This window comes from Microplitis mediator, chromosome 3 (genome assembly GCF_029852145.1).
Source record: "Microplitis mediator isolate UGA2020A chromosome 3, iyMicMedi2.1, whole genome shotgun sequence".
Lineage (NCBI taxonomy): Eukaryota > Metazoa > Arthropoda > Insecta > Hymenoptera > Braconidae > Microplitis > Microplitis mediator.
In genome coordinates, this window is record NC_079971.1 from 958,330 (window position 1) to 980,997 (window position 22,668).

A 22,668-nucleotide genomic window follows, 5' to 3' on the forward strand; every position below is an offset into this window, starting at 1 on the left:
ATTGATGTATTTTTCATCTATCTCTGATAGTTCCCGCGTAATATTGATTTTAAAAATAGAAAAATGTAATTTTTGATTAACAGTAAAAAAAGAAGTAAACTAGTGGAGTTTTGAAATTATAATAAAATGTCAAACTAAAATAAGTTTGTTGAAAAAATTTTCTCTAGGTTTTCTATTAGTTAAAAAGAGGAAAAGATTGAAGGGAAAGAGTAGATGAAAATTGATGAGGATTTAAAGCAAAAGTATAAAGAAGAAAAGAGTGTCGAGAATCTCTCGGAAATTGGCAGAGTTTGGCTGTTCCTCCTCGTCCTCAACCTCAGGCTTCTGGACGTGCAAATCCACTGTCGGCGTAGAGGAAGACCTCGATCCCACCGAGGATATGACTCGACAGTTACTGTCTAACAAATAACTAAAAAAAAATAAATCGATAGTCGCGACAAAACGGACGTCGCTCCATTATTACACACAAGCCACTTTCAAGAACCGGCATCTTATCAGAATAAAAAAAAATTATAATTTACTTCCAAACTTTATGAATTTTTTTTATTTTTATTTATTTTTTTTTCGTACATAACAAATAATTAATTGTAATTAATTATTTAAATTTTTTTTAGAATAAAATACGTTTCGTTTCTTAATATTATGATTTACCCAAAAAAAATTAAATAAATAAATAAAGAAAAATTATTAATGAGCGAGAATAATTATGCGACTTGAAATTCAAATTATCAATTATTTTCTTTTAATTTTACTGATTGTACTAATGATTGTCCTAAATATATATCGATATCACGTAAAATCACGAGTGTAACTCAGGTGTTACCGGTTTTTACTCCCACTCTGAGTGTTTTCTGTAATAAATATTCCCCCCACTTTTCCTTACGCGTGCGCAGTATAGAAATGTTCGGTAGTGGGGGAACTCCGAAGTTCATTCTCTCTCTGGGCCAAGTTCACGCCGGATAGAAATGAATAGAAAGAAATTATCACTAAATTTCGGAGTTTAAACTTTAATTTAACGATGGAAAGATGTTTCAATTTAATATTTGCTAAAATATTTGAATGGTAGACTTTTGTAAAGACTCGAAAAATATTTTAATTCGTATAAATTCGGTGAAAATTTCCTAACCTCAATTTTGTACTTCACTGTCCCGATACTGATTACTCGTACTCACAATTTTTGAATAAGAAAAGATTCTAGTCTAATAATTTACTTCGAATTAATGATTCAAAAAATTAATTTATCTGTAGAAATAATTTTTCAATTGAGTTTTGGTCCAAATTTTTAGTCAACTTGTAAATTTTTGTATCACTAGAAAATTTTCCGCACCAAATTGATACTTAATGGAGCTGCAGGTCACTTTTAGTCAAAATTTCTAACTATCATTAGATTCTAAGCTCGAATTTCCCGAAATTGTACCAAATTTAATTTAAAAAATAAAAATTAGTCAAAAATTCTTCTCGCTCTGGCCCTTAATTTACGCTCAGCATTTAAAATCTATAATAAATATAAGTATAAGTAAATAATGGCGACTGACCATATCATACATGACATAACAAGATTTATAAATTTATAATTTTTATTTTAAATAATAAATAATTAATATAATAATTATAATTTGTTACAATTCGTATCAATTATGACGGCATTAAATTTTTGTCTATACATCCCGTCATAGAATAATTCAATTAATAATATTAATAATCAATAGTCAATAATAAATTATTAATATCATAATTATATATACAATTTTATATTTATTTTTAACAATAAAACACCTCTCTGTAGACGAAAACCTCAAGTATTACTTTCATTTTTTTATTTTTATAATAAATATTATTATTTAAAATTCACCTCGCAAGACATGAACGCACACGTACATACTTTACCAACAGTAATTTAACTTTTAAAAAATAAATAACAAGATGGCGGCTGGAAGGTTAAACAAAATGCCGGGTGATTAAGAGAAGGGTTAGAATTCGAGTTTTGTTTTAATGAAATTGTTTATTAATTGATGATTAAAATTAAAGTAGAAATGAATTAATAGAATAGAGAAGAATAGAATAAAGTAGAGTAGAGTAGAGTAAAGAAGAATAGAGAGAAATAGAAGTAAAGAGATTAAAAGGTGTGGAATAAGTAGTAAATCTAGTAACAAAGCTAGGCATTGTTTGGATATTAAATCAGTCGACTGTAAAAAATCGGGAATAAATTCGAAGTAATTACGGATTTTATTTAAATCCGAATTTCCTCCGATTCGGAGTTTGAATATTAAAATAAACTTCCTGTGGAAATTAATTCCACTCCGAACCGTACCCTGATTAAACAACTGAATTCGATCGAATTAAACAGAATTAAATTTTTAATTCTATTTAATTATGTTAATTTGGTACCTAAATTAAAAATGAATTCTGTCTAATTCGGCAGGAAAACCAGAATTCGTCCGAATTAAAACGAATTTAAATACTTCTATTCGGTTTAATTCTGATTAATTAAAAAATAATTCTCCAATGTCTGGTTCTGAATCCGAATTAAAACGAATTTGAAATTTTTAAATCGCTTTTATTCTTTTTAATTCAAATTCAATTTTTCAATTCAGTGGAATTCTGTTTTGCAGAATTCGACAGAATTAAACAGAATTAAATTTTTAATTCTATTTAATTCAGATAAATTCCGTTAATTCGGTACCTAAATTAAAGAATAATTCTGTCTTATTCAGCAGGAAAACCAGAATTTGTCAAAATTAAAACGAATTTAAATAATTCTGATTAATTCGAAAATAATTCTCCGATTTCTGGTTCTGAATCCGAATTAAAACGAATTTGAAATTTTTAAATCGCTTTCATTCTTTTTAATTCAAATTCAAATTTTCAATTCAGTTGAATTCTGTTTTGCAGAATTCGACAGAATTAAATTTTTAATTCTATTTAATTCAGATAAATTCTGTTAATTCGGTAGCTAACTTAAACATGAATTCTGTTTAATTCGGCGGGAAAACCAGAATTTGTCAAAATTAAAACGAATTTAAATAATTCTGATTAATTCGAAAATAATTCTCCGATTTCTGGTTCTGAATCCGAATTAAAACGAATTTGAAATTTTTAAATCGCTTTTATTCTTTTTAATTCAAATTCAAATTTTCAATTCAGTTGAATTCTGTTTTGCAGAATTTGACAGAATATAACAGAATTAAAATTTTTAATTCGCTTGATTTCAGTTGTTCAATCAGGAATAGTTTCAAAATTGAAACTCTTCTCTCGACTGAATCTTATTCCAAGGGAATTAAATTAATATTCAGTCACCCACTGGGGATTTAATCCGCGTTAACTCCGAAATTTCTTACAGCGCAACCGATCGAAATTAGGTTTGTATAGAGACAAGAGTCTTGAAGGTGTAAGTTGTTGAACAAGGCTGTCGTTTGTTTAAGCTTTCTGGTATTATTATATATTAGTTAAGCTTCCCGGTAGTTAAGCTTCTCCGTAAGCTCTATGGTGTTGGTCTGTTAGCAGTTAAATAATGGCCTTCAGGATCATACGCAGCCACTTTCGGTATCCTGTTGTTCTTGTTGTTTTGTTTACGGTAACAGCCGTTGTCTTTCGCACGCCCAATGAGAGTATAATTGCGGCAACGTTAATGAGCTCATTGTTTTTATATATTTTTTTAAGCCCGGGTATCATGGGCTGGATTAAAAGCAGCAACAGAACAACTGATCGAAATAGTACTTTTAGTTCGTACATGTCTTGATTAGTGTCTTAATATTATCTCAGTTAATTAGATGACCCTGAAATTAGCAGACATTTAAAAACTTTTGAATTTTTGTTTCAATGACTTAATTTAAAAAAAATAAAAATAAAATTATGCACATGCAGAAAATTTAAAAAACTATAAGTGCAATTTTTTCAAATATTTTTTTTTAAATTTTTTATCGTCTAAAAAAAAATCCGAAAATTATTAGACGTCTGCTAACTTCAGTATCATGTTAATTAGTATTTATATTTCTTCGTATTAATCATAATTAATTATTTATTAATTACAATTAACACTTTTGATAAGTAATTTTTATAAATAATTAACAGTTAATTAAAATTATTTATTAACTTGTGAGTAAATAAATAAAAAAAAATGTCACTGATTTAAATTCGATGTCTTTTTTAAAAAGTAATTCATTTTAAAAACGTAACACTGGATTTATTTACTACAGCCGAGGTTCCAAGATGAAATCTCAGGCATTATATCAATAAAAGTATCCCTCTTATTATTATTAAAATTATTATTATTATTATTTTTGAGTTTATTCAATTTTATTTCTATCATTCTACTAATATTCCAATCTCCTTTTCCGGGTTATTTTCAAATTCCCTTTCCTGCCTGCACTCGAGCAGAAGTATATATATTTATATATATAGATATATAAATATATATGTGTATAAAGGAGTAGCGCGGAGAGACAGCTCCAGAATGAAGTAATCGGTCACTAGGAATAGAAATTTTCGTCTCGCTTTTCTCCAACTCGTTTTCTCGTTTACTCAGACACACATACATTTAACTCGTTATTCTATTTTATTTATTTCTCCCATCTTCAGAGTTACAGAGTCATCCTATCTCCAACAGCTTGTTTACCAGGTGTCTTTCCTCCTCGACATTTATCCATTTTCTCCAGTTTATTATCTTATATACATGCTTTTTATAAATTACATTTTCGTTTTTATTTTATTTTATTTTATTTTATTTTAGATTTTGTTTATTTTATTTTTCTACTCCCTCGCAATAATTATCCGGGCGTTGATTACTGCGTTGGTTTCACTGGTGGCGAAACTGTAAACACATTTACACTCATGTTAATTACAACATTTATTTATTAATTACGCTCTTAATTAATTACTAGACATTTATATGAATTTTTTTACCAATTAATGGACTTACGAATTATCGTTATCATTTTTATTATTAATGAAAATAAAATGGTGAAAGCCGTTAATGAAAACCAACTACAGAAATTAGTGGTCAAAACAGTTAGATACTTATTAAAAATAAATAATCCACTGGCTCCGAGGCAGGTGCGTCTGAGGATGGAAATTTCGCTCTTAAGATCAATGAAACTTTTCGTTTAGTTTTTCTTCTCCTGTTTCCGTTTAGAGGAGGGTGAGAAATGAGTAGATGAACTGAAAGATGATCGAGTTGATGCTACGGCTGGTTTATCATTTATATTTAGTTACTTAAATTTGTTTATTAATGTCGTTGATGCTTTCAAAGTATCACTTTACTGCTGCATTGATAATTTTATTTTAACTGACGAATGTGCTGTTTAAAAAAAAATGTGATGGTGATAAGGTTTCTGATGTTAACCGTCTGTACCACACGGGCTCCTGGTGACCATGTTATTTTTTTTTGCGGCTTAGATGCCTCTGGATACCCGGGAGTCGGCCAGTCCGTCAACGACTCGCCGTTTTAAAGTCAACTGGGCGAAGGTAACGATATTTTATTATTTTTTTTTAAATTTTAATTACCGACGAAAATATTATTTATTTATTGATCTAGAGTTTAAGATTTATTTGAGTTTATCTTGATAATTATTTTTATTTACTCGCAGGAATTTTCGTTCTGACTGAATCGCGTGATAGTTTCAAGTGGTTTCGTTTTTTTTTTCTTTTCTAAAGTAATGAGAATTTTAGGTCTGACTATATCGCGTGGTAGTTCCGGGCGCTACATTACACCGATCCCTGTAGACTTTTTTTTTAAAGCTCAATAAAAATATTAAATAATTTATTTTTGTCGTTAACTCGAAATTTTGCAAAAAGCAGAAACGAAAATCAAGTAATTTTTCACACAGCCTTTAAAAAGTAATTTATAACTCGAATTACTCTACACGGAAAGAAAATTATGGGAAGTTTTGCTATGCATTATGGGAATGGTTCCCATAATGGTATGGGAATAGTACCTATATATATACTATATACCTATATATATACTATTATAGGGATTGTTCCTATAATTTATGGGAATAGTTCCCATAATAGTATGAAAATAGTTCCCATACCATTATGGGAACTATTCCCATAATATTAAAGGAATGGTTCCTATAATGGTATGGGAACAATCCCCATAATATTATGGGAATGATTCCCATAATAGTATAGGAACTATTCCTATAACGTTATGGGAATGGTTCCTACAATGGTATAGGAATAGTTCCTTTATTGTTATGGGAATGGTTCCCATAATTTATGGGAATGATTCCTATAATTTATAAGAATACTTTCTATAATATTATGGGAATCATTCCTATAATATATAGGAACTATTCCTATAAATTATAGGAATCATTCCCATAAATTAGAGGAACCCTTCCCATAACGTTATAGGAATTATTCCTATACCATTATGGGAACTATTCCTATGACGTTATGGGAATGGTTCCTTTATTGTTAAGGGAACTATTCCTATACTTTATGGGAATGATTCCTATAATTTATAGGAATAGTTCATATATATTATAGGAATGATTCCCATAATATTGTTGAAAGTATTCCTATAAATTATAGAAACCATTCCTATAATTAGAGGAACCATTCCCATAACATTATGGGTATCATTCCCATAATTATAGGAACTATTCCTATAATTATGGGAAACATTCTTATAATTATAGTAACTGCTCCCATAATTTATGGTTGTAATTCCTATGATATAATATAGGAAAAAATTTCACAAAATTATGGGAACAGTTTCCATTATTTTCTTCCGTGTAAAAACTTATTTTGATTTATTTATAGTATTTTTTTCTTTCTCTGAAAATGCCAACGTCAGTCGGATGCACCCATGTATTAAATTTTGAATCAGATTAAATCGCGCGCTAGTTACAGACAAACTCTATATACATTTTCCCAGCTCACTTTCCAGTTTTTCCCTTGATGTTTTTTAAAACTCCGTAGCAAAATAAAAATAAAAAATAAAAAAAGTTTGTCTAAATAAAACAATTACCCGGAAACGAAAACAAAAATACAAAGTTACCTTCACCCATGTCAGTATTTTTTTTATTTTTCTCTTTTAATTTTCTTTTGCCGCTTCCAGTAGTACAGAAGTTTAACAAAAAAATTTAACAAAAAAGTATATTGATTAATAAATATACTCACCATTGCATTGCGGCTGTTGATTGTCGTCGATCGTCAGAAGATAAAAAGTTTATTGGAATGGGAGTTAAAACAGCAAAAAAACCTTGTTATTACAAGCTACATTTTTAAATGGAATAAAAACACGGGGTGACTCGAGCGATTAAACACTGAGTAATCATTCAGGGGTAACTTAAACACTTCATGCAAAAACTACGTAATTATCATTATCATTAAAATTGTTTTCATCATAATAATTACTGTCGTAAATATTATTGTTTACTCGACAGTTTTTCTTCGATTGCTAATTAATACGTTTCGTAAATTTTACTAAAACCCGTTTTTAGTTCGTCAATTAATTAAAATTAATTAGCGTATAATTTGCTCGTTAATTGCAACTGAATAAATAACTAAAAATTAATAATATTTATTGTTTATTATATTTTTTTATTTATTTTTTATAATTATGTAGGCCGATTGTGACTTAAAGACACGAATTGTGACACAATTATTATTAATTAATATTTCCTTTTTATTAATAACAAATAATTACTCATTAATTCAAATCGAAAAGGTTTACAAATTGATTAAAAATAAAAATCCTTGCTATTATATCTAAATCATTACTAATGGATATATATTACGATACAAAATTAATAATTAATTGAATGATTAATCTTTATATTAATCATTAGTAATGAGAAAGATTCGATACATAATTAACATCACACGCAAACGACATTTTAAAACATTAATGACATAAATATGCGTGTGAATGGGTATTTAAAATAATATAATTATAAATTATCAGTTATTAATAATTAATAATTAGGTTTTTTTTCTAATTAAATGGTATTAACTACAAAAAAATAAATGATTGGTCAATTTTGTTGGCGCTCGGGGTATTAGGACACACAAAACACACATTTTATTCACACTATTTATAAATAGCTTCCTACGTCGAGTTTATCGTGATTAATGTGATGATTTATTAATTATTTTATTCATTAATCATTAATTGTAGGTTACTTGCACCGTTGCGCCATTTTGTTTTGTTAATTTCATAAAATGTCCAAGCGAGAGAGTGGACCTCGGGTATTTCCGGTTTTTACTCCCACTCTGCCACTAAATATTCCCCCACTCTTTGTTGCGCATGCGCAGTTTGAAATTTAAATGTAGTGGGGGCAATGCCGAGGTTCATTCTCTCTCTGGAAGAAGTTTGTACTAGACCATAAATTTTACTCTAATGTGTACTTTCTGTTTAATTTTTTTAATTTAAATTTATTCATTAATTTTAATTAACAATTAATTATTAATTACCATTAAAATGTTTTTACTATTAATCATTAATCGAAACTTCAAATTAGTAATTATTAATTGTTAATTAATTAATGAGCCTCTGGATATTAATTTAAAATTTTTTCACGTAGAAATTCTACTAATTAATAACCATTAATCAAAATTAATAAAACGGTGCAATTATTAATTAACCTGAAACTCTTATTGTACAAAGTACGAGCGCCATTAAAAGTAATGATTAATAAAACTAGTCTATGCTCAAACACCTTAACTATTAATTAATAAATAAATTAATTAATTAATTAATTAACAATACAATTAATTAATTAACTATCTATCTATATATTTATATATCTGCATATTGTATCTTCACATGATTGTTTTAACATTAACCACTCGCCTCAGTCTTGTGTTGGTTATAAAAAATTGTAGAGTGGATTTTCTATTTTTTTTAACTATCAATTCAATTATATCTTCATATTAATATTAATATTTATCAATAGTTAATTACTTTTTATCTTCTATTAATCCAATAATTATTGTATATAAAAATTGAGCTACATTAATTCCATCTAGGTTATAAATTTTAAAAGTCAAGACTCGATATTTTGGCGACGGGTTTTTTAAAAAATTTCCTACGTCTAGTCAGATTCAAAAATTATTAAAATATATATGCAGTTACGAAAGTTGATTAATAAATAAATAAACCGATGGTTAATGATCGTGAAATTAACAACTCGACGCAGGAGAGCGACTAAAAATGCGCACGACTCGCCCACAAATATATTTATATATATATTATATTATACTATTGTTGTATTGATATTAATATTAATATGTATATAGATATAATATAATATAAATCAGTGGCTTAATAATAACAATGAATTCTTAATTAAAGCATTAACACACAAAAATAAAATGGGATAAACACACACACGTGGAATGAACTTACGGGTTTCATCTATTGTTCATATATTTGAAAAAAAAAAAAACAAAAACAAACTGATTCGTTATAAAAGAATCTGTTTAATTTTTCTATTAATAAAGAATATTAATTGAATTATTACAATGTATCTTATTTTCATTAATTTATTAATATTCTTTATTATTAATTAATGATTAATCATAAATTAATAAATTACCTATCGCGTTAACGCAACTTACCACTCGATCGCCTCAATGCCTTGTCTCAATTTAATCATTTATTTTATTTATTCATTTATTAATCAATCAATTAATCAATTAATTGTATTTTTATTTGTTGATTAACAGGAAGGCGCAAGAATGAGGACTTGACATGCATAAGCTTTGTTTATTACTTTTGTTCCGGAAGATTAACGCCAACTCCACAACTCCATTTTAGGTTAAAATCATTGTTTTCATTTTTATAAATTAAATTAATGGGTCATGCGATGATGACGATGATTAATCATCACCGATTCTTTCATTCAGAAGCTAAATTACTATTTAAGCTAACAATGTACAGCATTTCTCGCGATTATTTATTCATTTGTTTTAAAATTATTTACAACATTTGTAGTAACTAATAATAATTAACAATTATTATTAATCGTTATTAATTATAAATATAATTAAATAATATAATTGTACGCTCGAAATATTTAAATGCTTCATTAGAAGGTATCGGTGATTGTCGGCAAGCTTTTAGTCAGTATAAACAAAGGATTGTTTAGATGTTTTGTGCGATTGTTTGGCAATTTTACTATTAAAGGGAAACAATAAAACGGAAGAAAGATAACAGAGTGCGACTATTTTATCAAAGGCACTCGATTTTGTTGTTTGTTTCTGTAATTTTTGCGCATTACGGCAACAAGGGTCAGGTTAAATGCATTGTTTAAGTTTTTTGTACGACTCAAAAGGCTACTGACCAATCGCATGCGACGAGGGCATCGGGTGGGGAGACAAAAGTACAAACTCTTAAAAAAATCGGGAGTGAATTTGTCAAGCCGGTGTTTTAAAATAATAAATGCAGCAAGTCCGAAATTCCTGCGAATTTCCATGTATTTTTTTAGCTATTGGTGGCTGGTTTTAAGCTAATTATTGTTTTAATTAAATTAATAAAAGTTTGTAAAAAAAATAATGGTTATCTAAATTGGGCCGTAAAGTAACAGTCCAAAGAATACGGCCCACATAAGAATGATCCCGTGAACGGTGTAAAGGGGATTCTCACCATCTGTTATTTTTCTAGCGATGAACTTGAGGGTCTCGTCGAGCAGCACCACTGGTATTGAGAACTTCATTACTGTTATCCACTCGTCTCCAGACAAGGGAGTTACTTGGAACACAGACTGTTGGTATTTCATTTATTTATTAGTCTTTGTTTCATTAATTCATTCATTTACTATACAAATCTATCCATTTTGCGGAAGAAATAATTTTTTTATAGCTTTGGAAATTTATTCTCCTCTAATAATCAGATCAACTAAAATTATTGAGAAAATCCTGAATTCTTAATTAATTAGGGGAACTTTTGGTCTGAAAAAATCTAAGAAATTGACCGCAGCGCTTAGAGGTCATTTCATATCTTAGGGAAGAATTTGAAAAACCCGCGGGAAAATATTTTTTAAATTATGGAAATTTCAATAGAATTAAAATTTTGACTAAAAGCTACAAAAAAAATTATCTTCTATCGAAATTTGGATTTTTTGTATAATTATGGGAATAAAAAAAAATTGTGCACTTACCGAAAGAACTTCAACGTAAAGAATAACGAAGTGAAGTGTAAATGAAAGTGCCATGGAGGCAATGAGCCACATATTCGACCATGGGGGCATGGTGATCAATGACTGGTTCTCAGACAAACTGAACAAAAAAAAAATTATCCATAATAATAATTATTAATAGCCTGGTATTTAAAATAATTGACAAAGTACCTGTTCATTGCGTTCAACATTTCAATAGTTACAAGTACAGACAATGCCATTGTCATGGGGTGGGGGTCTGTGAATATTTTACAGTTTACGCCTTTGAATTCATCACCGCCTCCAATGCAAGCCAAGTGATGAGTCTGAAAAAATAAATAAAATATTTAATACTAATGGGAATTTTATCGATCACTGGAGTTTAGCCCATGCCGCTGGACTTCCAGTACTTGTACTGTAGGTATAAGTCGGGCCACAGCCGCACAAGTTGAAAGGGAAAGAACTAGGGAGAGCAAAAATGGAAATGAGCTAGGGAGAGATGTAAAGGAAAAGTCTGAAAAATTCATACTAATAATAATTAATTAATTAATTAATTAAAATAACTTACCAGTTGGTAGTAACTAAGTTGAGGTCCATTAGGACTGTACATGAACCACCAGGCAGCAGATCCAACGGTAGCAGCACCGACGTAACCACCAATAGCGAGGTAACGGAAGAACAACCAACCAGAGATCAATGATTCGTTGGCTCTACGTGGTGGCTGAAATAATTTTAAAGTAAATTAGATTTAAGAAACCATTAAGTTCCAAGTGTCACGCGAAGATCAAGTACCTTGTCCATGATGTCGAGATCAGGTGGATTGAATCCAAGGGCGGTGGCTGGAAGACCATCAGTTACGAGATTTACCCAGAGAAGTTGGACTGGGATAAGAGCCTCAGGAAGACCAAGGGCGGCAGTCAAGAAAATACTGTGGATTTAAATGAATTTTCGTTATCGAAAGATTTTATCTTGTGATTTTATTGTGAAGATTTAAAGTTATAAATCTACCTGACGACTTCACCGATGTTGGAAGAGATAAGATAACGGATGAATTGTTTCATGTTATTGTAAATGGCACGACCCTCCTCAACAGCAGCAACAATGGACGAGAAATTATCGTCAGCTAGTACCATCTCTGATGCTGATTTAGCTACAGCAGTACCTGAACCCATGGCGATACCGATTTCGGCTTTTTTCAATGCAGGCGCGTCGTTTACACCATCACCAGTCTGTTGGAAATAAATTATAGATTAGATTTCGTAAATGAGCTACCGGGTGATTGGGGAATAAATTAATACGAACCATAGCTGAGATTTCATTCATGCTCTGCAAGTATTCAACGATCTTTGATTTGTGAGCAGGTTCGACACGTGAGAATAGCCGGGCACGTGCGCAAGCTTCTCTCTGTTGGGCAATAGGCAAGTCGTCGAACTCACGACCAGAGTAGGATTTACCGGTGGTGTCTTCATCTTCACCGAAGACTCCAATACGTCTGCAGATGGCCTCTGCGGTGGCTTTGTTGTCACCAGTGATAACAATGACACGGATACCAGCAGCGCGGCATCGAACGATTGAGTCGAAAACTTCTTTACGCGGGGGGTCCAACATACCGACGACTCCAACGAACGTGAGGTCTCTTTCGTAGAGGTGGAATTTGTTCGAGTCTCCAAGGTCCATTTCGTCGGGTTTCATTGGGTGGTCAGAAGTAGCGAGAGCCAGACAACGGAGGGTGTCGCGTCCAGTACCGTATTGGCGAGTGAGATCGAGGATGCGATTCTTGAGGGTTGAAGTGAGAGGAACTTTGCTGGTACCAACACGTGCGTGCGTACATCTTTCGAGTACTCCTTCGGGTGCTCCTTTGACGAAGAGTTTAGGTCCAGTTCCAAGCTTGGAGGGTTTGAGTGGGACACAGTAAGATGACATGGATTTACGGTCCCGGGAGAATTCCAGAGTGAATTCTTTCTTCCATTTTGTTTCAATGTCTTGTCGGACGACGATGGCAGCGGTACGTCTGTCCAATCCAGTCTTGGGTACGCCGAAGGGGTTTATTTTCTCGGCAAGAACGATCAGGGCAGTCTCGGTGGCCTCGCCGACTTTCTCGAAGGCCTGTTTGAATTCGTTGAAATCGATGGCGGAGTCGTTACACATGATGCAGATTGTTCCGAGCTCGTGGAGTGCTTCAAATTCGGCTCCCTTTACTTTCTGGCCTTTGAGATAGACGTCACCGATGGGCTCGTAAGTGGATCCGGTGATTTCGAACTCGTTGAAGTTGCTGTCGTTACCCTCGATCCTCTCGAAGACGAACATGCGGCTGACGGACATTTGGTTGGTGGTCAGAGTACCGGTTTTGTCGGAGCAGATGACTGATGTACATCCCAGAGTTTCGACAGAGGGAAGTGATCGTACGATTGCGTTCTTCTTGGCCATACGACGGGTACCGAGAGCCAGACAAGTCGTGATTACGGCGGGAAGACCTTCGGGGATGGCAGCGACGGCCAAAGCTACGGCGATCTTGAAGTAGTAGATGGCGCCCTTGATCCAGGAACCTCCGTGAGCTGGGTCATTGAAGTGACCGATGTTGATGGCCCATACGGCGATACAGATGACGGTGATGACTTTAGACAATTGTTCACCGAACTCGTCCAATTTCTGTTGCAGGGGAGTCTTGATTTCTTCAGTCTCAGACATTTCAACACGGATTTTACCGATGGCGGTGTTAAGACCAGTTCCCATTACGACACCACGGGCTTTACCTGCGGCAACGTTGGTTCCGGAGAACAGGATGTTCTTTTTGTCCTGGTTAACAGCTCGGGGGTCGGGAATAGCGTCAGTGTGTTTTATTACTGACACCGACTCTCCGGTCAAGATGGACTGATCGATCCTGAGAGTTGTCGAGAAAATTTTAATCAGACGGATATCGGCAGGGATCTTGTCACCCACCGACACCTCAACGATGTCACCGGGTACGATTTCCTTGGCGCGAATCCGCTGGACTCCGGATTTGTCGGCACGGACAACTTTACCCATCTCTGGCTCGTACTCCTTGAGAGCTTCGATGGCCGACTCGGCGTTACGTTCTTGCCACACACCGACCACGGCGTTAGCGATAAGGATAAGTAAGATGACGAAGGGCTCCACGAATGCTGTGAACGCGTCATCGTGCTCTTCAAATAAAGCTAATACCTGAAAAAAATATTATTATTAATTACAGTTACAGTTAAACCATAAAAATTAATTTTAAAAATCATGACATTTTTTTCCTGGTCAACAAAATGGCCGACGGTGATACGGAAACTCCCGAGTATTTACGATCATTTCCAAAATTTATTTTGTTTTCATTCTACGTTATATATTTATTAAATCAAATATATTTTTCATTGTCTTCTTATCAAGATAACGAAAGATTAAAATTTTTTTTACTAGACATTAAATTTTTTTTCTTATCAGCTGAAAATTTTTAATTAAAAAAGTTTGGTTATGTTTGATAATTTAACTTGGGTCTAAAAAAATTAACCAAAAACTTTCTTTATAAAATAAATACTCGTAAGTTTGTTTACTCGTAAATTCAAAAATTTAAAACCAGGAAAAAAAATGAAATAAAAAATACTTACGAAAGAAATAATAGCAGCTAACAGTAAAATCTTAACTAAAAGATCATCGAATTGTTCCAAAACGAGTTGCCAAATACTTTTTCCTGTAAAAAATATCATAAAAATTTTTATTACATTTATAAAATTTGAATACTAAAATAAAAATGCCAGCACATATTTATATTATACATAATATACATGAATAAATAACAGCGGAAGTTTGAAGTAAGTTATTGAGAACTCACATGGCCCGTATTTAAAAATTTATCGATACCGCGGGCCATGTGCTGGTGCAAGTAATTCATTAAGCCCTCGATCACCTCAATTATAATTGCAACAAACTAACAATGTTCCGATAAAATAATTATTTTTATCAATGTGACTTTAATATAATACAGTAATTGTTGGTCATACATTAAACAGCGGAACTTGCAACAACAAGACACCGACCGAGTCACCGCGACCTTGATGGCAAATGTCTTGCGTACGAATTGACGTCATTAAAACTCTGACAAAACTATGCTTCATTAATAATTATTTACAGACCAACAATCGCTAACCGCTAATTCCAATTATTGCATTTTACCTCAACAATTATTTTAATAGAACATTTTTTTCAGCACAAATTTATCACATTAAAAATCTATATATATTTTATCTTGATAATCTGTAGTCTATCTCTTTAATCGAGTCCGTGAAAATTTATTTCAACTGATAAATATAATTATCATATATATTTATGACGCTCGAATTAATGCAACGTCCAATGACTATTTTTTACCTTTATATTTTTATATATATATATAAATAACTTTTAAATAAAAACGTTATGAAAACACGTCACTGTCAATTCCAATTGATTTTTTTTTTATTATCCATGTACTAGTTTTTTTTATTATTTATCTATTATGTATTATCATTAAGTTATTATTATTGTTATTGTTATTATTATTATTATTCATTATTTTCTCCCTCGTAGTGAAGACAATGGAGGTTTTATACTGCGTAAATATTGTTTAAATATAATAATGAGGCTTACGAGGGACATAAAAGTAAAAGAACAAGTATCGGATACTTAACAGTCCGTTATCATTGTCATCGTCACACCTTCAAGTCTATTATTAATATATATATATTTATATAATTAACTTTACTTCAAGGTCTGTTAATTATTCGCACAGAAAAAGAGTTTTCTTGGCGCGAAAAAATTTTTACTCCCCAAAGAAAATTTTCAGCTGCCCCAAAAAATTGGGAAAAAAAAATTTCTTAGGGCGAGATTAAAATTCTTGTGCTAAGAAATTTTTTCTAGTCCTAAGAAAATTATGTTCAGTTCATATGAGTGTGAATGTAGTAGACGTCAGACGAATTTAAAATTATTAATAAATAAATAATTAAAAAAATTTTGAAATTAATGAGTGAATTTTTTGTAAATATTATTTTTAAATTATTTACTCTATTAATTTATAAATTTAAATTTGTCTGATGTCTGCTACACTCGTACTCATAGTGAAAAATATTTTTTGCACCAAGAAATCCTTTTTTCTGTGAATTTATAAAATTTTTATCTTAATTAATAAAATAAAGAGATAAAATTTTTATAAATTCAAAAGTTAAGTAAATAAAGAAAATTTTATCTAAACTATGATTACAAAGATTATTTTTATCAACTCACCCTCCTCAGCCGGCAATTCTGTAACAAACAAATGGAGTAATTAGTAAATAGTGAAATTCTGTTAAAATTATTATTATTAACAATTAATAAACATATTAATCTAGTAATTGATTAATTAAATTGATAGATTGGCTGACTGATTAAATTAATTAGGGATTCTAATGCGACTATTTTGCGACGAGTTTTATTCTCTGAAGCTGACCTACATGAAAGCTACGATAATATCGACTGTATTGTATTCTGCATCCGTGAACAAGCGGAATTTAATATTAAACGTTACATCTGATAATAATTGACATTACTAATTGTCAGATTATTTTATCAAATATAAACCTCGATACATATATAGACGGATACTCAAGCTTTGACAAATTAATTAAATTAATTAATCACCGGTCTTGTCGAGTTTGAGTATCGGATTTTAATTTGATTGTTTATCAGATATTATTACTCTGTTTATATTGTATTATATTATATTATTATATAACTATATAATTCGAGGTATAAATAAGTTTGTTTGGTTAACTTGTTTCAAAGTTGCCGCGAGTATTTATAATTTTCTTTGTCTTTACTTTTAAACTTTTCCTTTTACTTATTTTTATACTCAAACTTTTTTCATGAATTAATTACACGAAATACTTTTTTTTTTTTTTTAATTTTAATTTTTTTTTTTACTCAAAATTAATATTTTATTCAAATTTTAATTTTTTCGCTGGATAAAATTTAAAAAAATTAAAAATTTATTTTTTTTAAAATTTAAATATAAAATATATATACATATCCATATCCATATATATATTCATGCGTGTGTGTGATATGAAGACACGTGTAGTTAAAAGATAAAAAAAAAAGTCGATAAAAAAAATGAGGGAATTGTTGGTACCCCCTAGATTTTTTCTGAAGAAAAATAACTTTTGTATATATATATAGATATATATGTATATGTGTTGATGGATGGATGGATAGATGGATGGATGGTTGGATAGATGAGGGCATGGTGCGATGTAGCCTGAAGTTGAGGGCTAAACAATGTTGGAAAAAGCGAGAGCGAGAGTGAGAGAAAGAGAGAGAGAGAGAGAGAGAGAGGTAGGGGGTGAAGGGACCATTGATCGTTTTTCCCGTGCAATGTGTGCTCGCGGATGATAAAGTGTGACGTGGCTGTGAGGCATACGTTAGAGTGTTGTATAAATTTGTTACGCGACAATGAGCGTGAGCAGCAAGGACAGATACAAAGCTCGGATGATGTACACAAATCTATTCTATCCTCGGTGTGTCCATCCACGGTTCTCTACTACGGACAATAAAAAGCCATCTATGTTTAGATATTCTCCTTGCACTCGCCAATAAATCTTTGTCCCGGTTTTTGCTTTCGTTATTTTCATATAATCAACTAATCACTTTTTCTTCATTAACTTTTTCTTTTATTCTTCAATTGACATTAAAAAATTTCACTTACTGGGATACAAATTTTACTCCGAAATCTTATAAATTATTTATGAAATATTTAAAAATTAAATAGAAGGAAAATTGACATGGAAATTTAATTTGACATCAAGAATTTAAAAAAAAATTAAATACGAACTGTAAAAATAATTTCATAAAAAAAAGTGTTTTTCATTTAAAAATTTCACTTACTGGGATACAAATTTTACTCCGAAATCTTACAAATTATTTATGAAATATTTAAAAATTAAATAGAAGGAAAATTGACATGGAAATTTAATTTGACATCAAGAATTCAAAAAAATTTAATACGAACTGTAAAAATAATTTCATAAAAAAAAAGCGATTTTCATTTAAAAATTTCACTTACTGGGATACAAATTTTACTCCGAAATCTTACAAATTATTTATGAAATATTTAAAAATTAAATAGAAGGAAAATTGACATGGAAATTTAATTTGACATCAAGAATTTAAAAAAAAATTAAATACGAACTGTAAAAATAATTTCATAAAAAAAAAGTGATTTTCATTTAAAAATTTCACTTACTGGGATACAAATTTTACTCCGAAATCTTATAAATTATTTATGAAATATTTAAAAATTAAATAGAAGGAAAATTGACATGAAAATTTAATTTGACATCAAGAATTCAAAAAAAATTTAATACGAACTGTAAAAATAATTTCATAAAAAAAAGTGATTTTTATTTAAAAAATATTTATGTTAAATCTTATTAACTTGAAGAACTAGATCACCTTACATATGTTGCATTTATAAGGCTGCAATAAATAATATCTACAAATAGAATTCCCACATTAAAAATGAATTCCCAATTCCAGCGGAGTAATTTTCATAAATAGTTAAAAAAAAAAAACTTTGTTTTACCAAGCAATTTATCACTCAGCAAACCTCTAGCACAAAACACCTTAGTCGTTTAATAATTCAAAGTTCATCGACATTAAATCTACAGTCTGCGTTAAATTTTCATTGCCACCATTAAAGCATACCGATAAAAAAAAACTAATAATAAAAAAAAAATAACTCGGCTCTTGAAATTTAAAAATAACCAACAAAATCTTACATAAAATAAGTATTTTTAAAATTTAAACTTGGGCTAAAGTCAATTTTATGACATAATATATTACGACAGTGAGTTGTAGGACTTTGGCAACTTGAATTACATTTACACTCAAACTCAAACCGTTTTAAACATAAAAAAGTCAAATATTAATTATAAAAAAAACCAACGAGAAATTTTACCAGCTAATTATCAGAATTAACTAAAAGCTCTAAATATTTACGCCCATTAAATCTTAAATCTTTAAAACTCCGTAAACATCTCGAGTGTATTTTGGTCCTCATCACCCTAAATAAGATCATTAAAGTCTAATTTATCTAATTGCCTAGAAAAACAATTCGATCCGAAACTATAAATATAAAAAATTATTAGATCTACTCAAAATAATTACGATAATAAATTTAAAAAACCATCAATTGGTTAAAGTTTTAATACCATGCTTTTAGCTCATGGTTTATTTAGATTGTATTTATCACAAATATATCATAAATTAATTCATATAATCTTTATTTATACACGTGCATTAGTGGGTACGAAGCAATAAAACTTTCCTTTTTTTTATTATTTTTAAATAAAAATATTCAATAAATAAAATAACTTTTGTTCACGTGGTTGTCGCTTGACTTTTAAAAGCTCTCTAATGCGTAATAAGTATTTTAAAAAATAACATATATATGTGGATATGTATATATATGTTAAAGAAAAAATAGATTGAGTAAAGTAACAAAGATAAAAGAAGAACAAGTGGTGGTAAACTCGATAGTTCAAACAAAAATATCTTTAATACGAAGCTAAAACTCGGTCACGGTACGAAACATGACAGCCAATTTTCAAATTTCATTTTTTAAAAATATTATCAGTGTGAATGCAGCCGATTTTGAATTTCAATTTTTTTAATTCCAAAACAAAATTTAATTATGATCCAGGTTAGCAGATAATCAAAAATTTTTTGATTTTTTTTTCACCAAATCAATTGCAAAAAAAAAAAAAACAAAAAATGCACATGTAGAAAATAAAAAAATCTACAAGTGCAATTTTTCAAAATATTTTTTTTTTATTATTTATCATTTTTTTTAAATTCCAAAAATTATTTGACGTTTGCTAACTTCAGTATCACGATCCTGAAGTTAGCAGACAATTAAAAATTTTTTTTGAACAATTAAATTTGAATAAAAAAAAAAAAATAAAAATATGCACATGTAGAAAATTCAAAAGACTACAAGTGCAATTTTTTCAAATATTTTTTTTTTTATAATTTCTCGCTTAAAAAAAATTTAAAAATTATTAGACGTTTGCTAACTTCAGTATCATATTTAATTTTAGTAAAAATTTTAAAATGCGTGTTTAGATTTTTGAAAAATCAGTACTTGCATTTTTAAATTTAAAAATTTTTCACATCTGCTACATTCACATCAGTGAAGACTGACGTTGAATTTTAATTTAAAAATATAATCTTCGTTGAAATAAAAATAAAGTTTAAAAAAAAAATGACTTACCATTGAGACCATATTTTTCCTGGTTCCTCTTAACCTGGTCCGGTGTTAATCCTTTTTCCTGATCACAGTTGAAGTAGTTCAACACCTCGTCCACAGTTTTACAGTGGGCGTCTTCCATCTCTATTATTTTTTTCCTCTCTTTATTAATTACTGATTTATTTTGTCCCTCAGAAGTTTGTGTTCATTAACTCTGAAAAAAAAATTTCATGCTATAAAATTATTTAACATAAATAATTATTCATATATTCATAAATAAATTATAATTAATATTAATAATTATTTGTTTAGAGCCACTAGACCACTAGAGCACTTCACTATTTTTTTAAATTACCAATTTATTTAATTAATCTATTAAACTCACCGCGAATAATTATAATTGACACAAGAGTACGTGTCACTAAATAAAACGCGACTAGGTTATGACTCGGGAGTTTTTTAAAAAAAAAAAGATCAAAAAAAAAAAAGTCTTTAACGTAAATATCACAGACCACGTTTCCTTATAATCATTTTTTAAAAATTAATTATTTATTATCAATTATTTATTTAGATATCGCTAATTAATGAGATTTTTAATTAAAAAAAGTTGAAATTATTCCAATACTGAACTTATACGCAACTACTCCGATATTGTATATGTATATATATCAATGGGTATACATATATACAACACAATGAAATAAAGAGGAAAATATATAAATGTATTAATAAAATATGAAAAAACTTTATATTTCCACGAGTTGCTGACTAAATCACAGTCTGGCTTCCGCGCAACTGGCCCACGTAAAAAAATTCAACAGCTCATTGCTCTTGCGCGCCACCTGCGGCGGCTTTTAAAACTCAGCGCGGGAAAAAAAAATTCAAATTATTTAAACTCCCGGTATATTTAAATTTTATTTTAGCCCTCGATTTAATTATAATAACTAATTAATTTAATTAATTAATTACAAGTGACAGTTCAAGTAAATAAATTTGAAAAAAAATTCGCCGCGGGAGTTTTTGAATTTGAAATATAAATAGACAAAGCTAAGGATAACCAGGAGTTATTAAAATGAACGGTAGTTATAAGGAGCATGTGGAGCAACGGGATTGGCTGGAGACAAAACGTTCATTAAAATGACGTGATGCGTCTATTTTCAGCAGTTCTTCCTCTATTTCCTTGGCGCGTATTTATAAAGACACTTTCTTTTTTTTCTTCTCTTGTTTTATTTTTTTTCTGTTTATGTTATATAATTTAAATTAAATTACCCGCTACATAAATACGACTTAATTAAAATTAAATAATTAAATTTCAAAAAAATATAATAAGATATTTATTTATAATATAAATAAATTAATATATTATTTAAATTTAGTTTAAAATTTAACCTTCGTTTGAAATTCTAGTGCCCGAGCGGACACTTTTAGCATCAACAGAGCTAATTATTTTGCCAGGGTACCTACCACTTTGCCAACTCTCAACATAATAATAATAATAATAATATTTATTATTTATAATTATTCAATACTCTATTTATTCGGTAGTTAATATTTCGACAATGATCTTTTATGTTATGTTTATAAATAAATCGGCAGACTAAAGAGTAAGACTACGGGCTCTGTTCTTTGTCTCAAATAATTCTTTTGATCCCTGAGCAAACATCGGATATTAATAAAAAAACATTAATAAATCCACAGACACTTTAAGCGAAAAGTCACCAGAAAAACAGGATTAAACCTCTTTTTTTTTTTTTCAAATATTTTTAGCACAGACACTTGGAAGAATCGACAGCCGAGATTCACTTCCCACAATTTTCTTTCCTTTTTTACTTTAATTATTTAATAATTAAAAGTCACTTTACACGGTATTAATTGTGGGTGAACTTACCGATTATTAAAAATCTTAGACACTTAATTAGCACTTTGTCAATTATAAATTTAAAAAAAACCCCGTCAGACAAGTCTCGACATCGTGGAGTAAAGAATAAATAAACTGAGACTATTTGAATAAAATGAATGCGAAATATTTAAATTAGTTAAGTAAACATGTAAATTAATAAATCGTGAAAAAAATGATGATACGGCAACGCCTGCGCTGCTGAGCGAAACGGGGCGCCGTAGATCCTAGAAATTCGTTTAAATAGTCGTGCATGTCGCTACCTGGTGGACGAACCAAGAAGATTACCTCCAAGATACACCGAGGGTGTGAGGAGAACGGAGGAAGACGACGATGATGATGATGCTGTTGATGATGTCTATTGATCGCGATCATAATAATGATCTAGAGTTTTGGACACCAGC

General features: G+C 30.0%; 1 protein-coding gene across 3 annotated transcripts; it reads right to left on the reverse strand.

Moving 5' to 3' along the window:
- Window positions 1-1,559: 1,559 nt before the first annotated feature.
- Window positions 1,560-22,490, reverse strand: LOC130664762 (calcium-transporting ATPase sarcoplasmic/endoplasmic reticulum type). Of its 3 annotated transcripts, none has more exons than XR_008989463.1 (12): window positions 22,256-22,490; window positions 20,392-20,581; window positions 16,371-16,388; window positions 14,720-14,802; window positions 12,411-14,291; window positions 12,117-12,337; window positions 11,901-12,036; window positions 11,677-11,829; window positions 11,301-11,434; window positions 11,112-11,229; window positions 7,129-10,715; window positions 1,560-4,810 (listed from the first exon to the last, which is right to left on the reverse strand). XR_008989463.1 is itself a non-coding variant. In XM_057464852.1 (12 exons), the coding sequence occupies exons 2-12, from the start codon at window positions 20,507-20,509 to the stop codon at window positions 4,782-4,784; spliced, it is 3,009 nt and encodes a 1,002-aa protein (XP_057320835.1). In that variant the 5' UTR covers window positions 20,510-20,581; window positions 22,256-22,490; the 3' UTR covers window positions 1,560-4,781. The 3 variants fall into 3 exon arrangements, 1 of the variants encoding a protein (XP_057320835.1); XR_008989464.1 differs by lacking the exon at window positions 22,256-22,490 and adding an exon at window positions 20,753-20,913; XM_057464852.1 differs by having other exon boundaries at window positions 10,598-10,715.
- Between the last annotated feature and the right edge of the window lie 178 nt (window positions 22,491-22,668).

Bases quoted from the DNA above. Each gene is read 5' to 3' on its own strand.
- LOC130664762 (XM_057464852.1), bottom strand. From the start codon at position 20,509: ATGGAAGACGCCCACTGTAAAACTGTGGACGAGGTGTTGAACTACTTC. The intron at 10,716-11,111 runs GTAAGTGCACAA...AAATACCAACAG, and splicing joins TTTACGTTGAAGTTCTTTCG to TCTGTGTTCCAAGTAACTCC. The intron at 4,811-10,597 runs GTGAGAATCCCC...ATGTGTTTACAG, and splicing joins CGCTAGAAAAATAACAGATG to TTTCGCCACCAGTGAAACCA.